Genomic DNA, 2461 nt, shown 5'->3' with positions numbered 1-2461 from the left:
ACGAGGGGGAAAGGGGGGGAAAAGGTAGGAAAAGGGAAGAAAAGAGAGGGAAAGGTTAAAAAAAGAGGGGGGAAAGAGAGGAAAAAGTTAAAAAGGGAGAGGAAAAAGGAAGAAAAGGAAAAAGGTCGAGGGGAAAGAGGGCAAAAAAGGGGGAAAAAGGTAATAGAAAAGGCAAAAAGAGAGGGAAAAAAGGAAAACTCAAGGTCCTTCCCAGACCTCGTGGACATCACCTCGGTAAATCCCGACTTTCCCGTGTCGGATCCCACGGTCTTCCAGAAGCGGTACCTGAAGAAAATCCGGGAGCTGGGGGAGGTCAGTGGCGTCCTGAATTCCAGAATTCTGGGCCTGGGGAAGCTGGGAGAGCTCCTTTCCCTGTCTGGATCCAAAATTCCACATTTTAATCCCTATTTCCACTCTTCAACCCCTTTTCCCTGCTGATTTTGCCCTCCTCCATCCCCCAACTTTATTGCCCTCTCTGGATTCTGCCGGCACAGGGAAACCCCAAAACCTCCTTTCCATGGCCAAAAAAATTCCCAAAAAACTCCCTTGCAGGGCCACTTTGGGAAGGTGAGCCTGTGCTGCTACGACCCCACCAACGACGGCACCGGGGAGATGGTGGCGGTGAAATCCCTGAAATCCGGGAGCAGCCCCCAGCTCCTGAGCTCCTGGAAGAAGGAAATCCAGATCCTCAAGACCCTGTACCACGAGAACATCGTCAAGTACAAGGGATGCTGCAGCGAGCAGGGTGAGGGAAAATCCCACGGGATTTTCCAGCTCCAGATCCGGTGTTTGGCCACAGAGAGGCTAAAAACCCCAATTCCCACATTTTTTGGTCGGGAATCGCTGTCCTGGAATGGATTTGGGGTTGTCCCCAAATTCCCATGAGGATGAGAGACATCAAGGGGGTCAGAGGGGGACATGGGACTCAATCCATGTGGGATTTTCCAGCTCCAGATCTGGTTGTTAGAGGCTAAAAAACCCCAATTCCCACATTTTTTGGTGGGAAATCTCCGTCCTGGCAGGGATGTGGGGGTTCTCAGGGTGGTCCCCACATTCCCAAGTGTTTTTTCCAGGGGACAAGGTGGTGCAGCTGATCATGGAATACGTCCCGCTCGGAAGCCTCCGGGAATTCCTGCCCAAGCACCCCGTGAGCCTGTCCCACCTCCTGCTCTTTGCCCAGCAGATTTGTGAGGTGAGCCCAAAATGGGGCTGGATCCCAAAAAAAAGGGATTATTCCAAAAAAACGGGTTTGAGCACCTCAAAAATGGGGGTTACGGCCCCAAAATGCGGCTGAATTCCCAAAGAAATGGGGTTGAACAGCTAAAAATGGGGGTTACGGCCCCAAAATGTGGCTGAATCACCAAAAAATTGGTGTTGGACCCTTTGGAAATGGGGCTGAATTCCCAAAAATGGGATTGAACACCTCAAAAATGGGGGTTACGCCCCCAAAATGTGGCTGAATTCCCAAAAAAATGGGGTTGAACACCTAAAAAAGGGGGTTACACCCCCAAAATGTGGCTGAATCCCCAAAAAAATGGCGTTGGACCCTTTGGAAATGGGGCTGAATTCCCAAAAATGGGGTCGAACACCTAAAAATGGGGGTTACGCCCCCAAAATGTGGCTGAATTCCCAAAAGAAATAGGGATGAACCCCCCAGAAAACGGGACTGACACCTCAAAATGGGGCTTAATTCCCAAAAATGTGGCTGATTCCCCCCCCAAAAAAAAAGGGGGCTGAACCCCCCAAAAAACAGGACTGACACCTACAAATGAGGCTGAACTCCCCGAAATGGGATCGAATTCCCCCAAAACCAGGGATGAACCCCTCAAAAAATGGGATCGCCGCCCACAAAAGCGGCCGATCCCCAGAAAAAAAACAGAGCCAAACCCCCCCAAAATCCCTCCCAAAACAACTGAAACCACCCCAAAACCCCTCTCCAAACCTCCCAAACCCCGCTGCCATCCCATTTCCTCCGCCAGGGCATGGCCTACCTGCATTCCCTGCACTACATCCACCGGGACCTGGCAGCCCGGAACGTGCTGCTGGAGAACGAGCACGTGGTGAAGATCGGCGACTTCGGCCTGGCCAAGGCCGTGCCCGAGGGCCGCGAGTATTACCGGGTCCGGGGGGGCGGCCACAGCCCCGTGTTCTGGTGAGGGCAGCCGGGATCCGCCGGGAACGGGGCCGGAAACGGGGGAGGGAACGGGGCCGGGGAAGCGGCGGCTCCGAACTCGCGGCCGCTCGCAGGTACGCCCCGGAGTGCCTCAAGGAGTGCAAGTTCTACTACGCCTCGGACGTGTGGTCCTTCGGGGTGACGCTCTACGAGCTGCTGACGCGCTGCGACGCCGGGAGCAGCCCCCCGGCCGTGAGTGCTGCTGGGCGCCTGGGGTTTGGGGGAGTCCTGGGGTTTAGGGGAGTCCTGGGGTTTGGGGGAGTCCTGGGGTTTAGGGGAGTCCTGGGG

The 2461-nt window shown here is 54.7% G+C and overlaps 1 protein-coding gene across 1 annotated transcript in view; it reads left to right on the top strand.

The window, feature by feature from the left end:
• Positions 1–2461, top strand: part of TYK2 (tyrosine kinase 2) — a 19173-nt gene that overhangs the window by 13721 nt on the left and 2991 nt on the right. The window contains exons 19-23 of the mRNA XM_017742324.1: positions 215–312; positions 553–745; positions 1074–1192; positions 1980–2152; positions 2248–2365. Of these exons, the coding sequence (XP_017597813.1) occupies positions 215–312; positions 553–745; positions 1074–1192; positions 1980–2152; positions 2248–2365 (701 nt within the window). The remainder of the gene's footprint in view (positions 1–214; positions 313–552; positions 746–1073; positions 1193–1979; positions 2153–2247; positions 2366–2461) is intronic.

The sequence above is a fragment of the Corvus brachyrhynchos genome, unplaced genomic scaffold (genome assembly GCF_000691975.1).
Source record: "Corvus brachyrhynchos isolate BGI_N302 unplaced genomic scaffold, ASM69197v1 scaffold248, whole genome shotgun sequence".
Taxonomy (NCBI): Eukaryota; Metazoa; Chordata; class Aves; order Passeriformes; family Corvidae; genus Corvus; species Corvus brachyrhynchos.
Note: the sequence above shows the minus strand (reverse complement) of the source record. Positions and strands in the feature narration are given on the sequence as shown.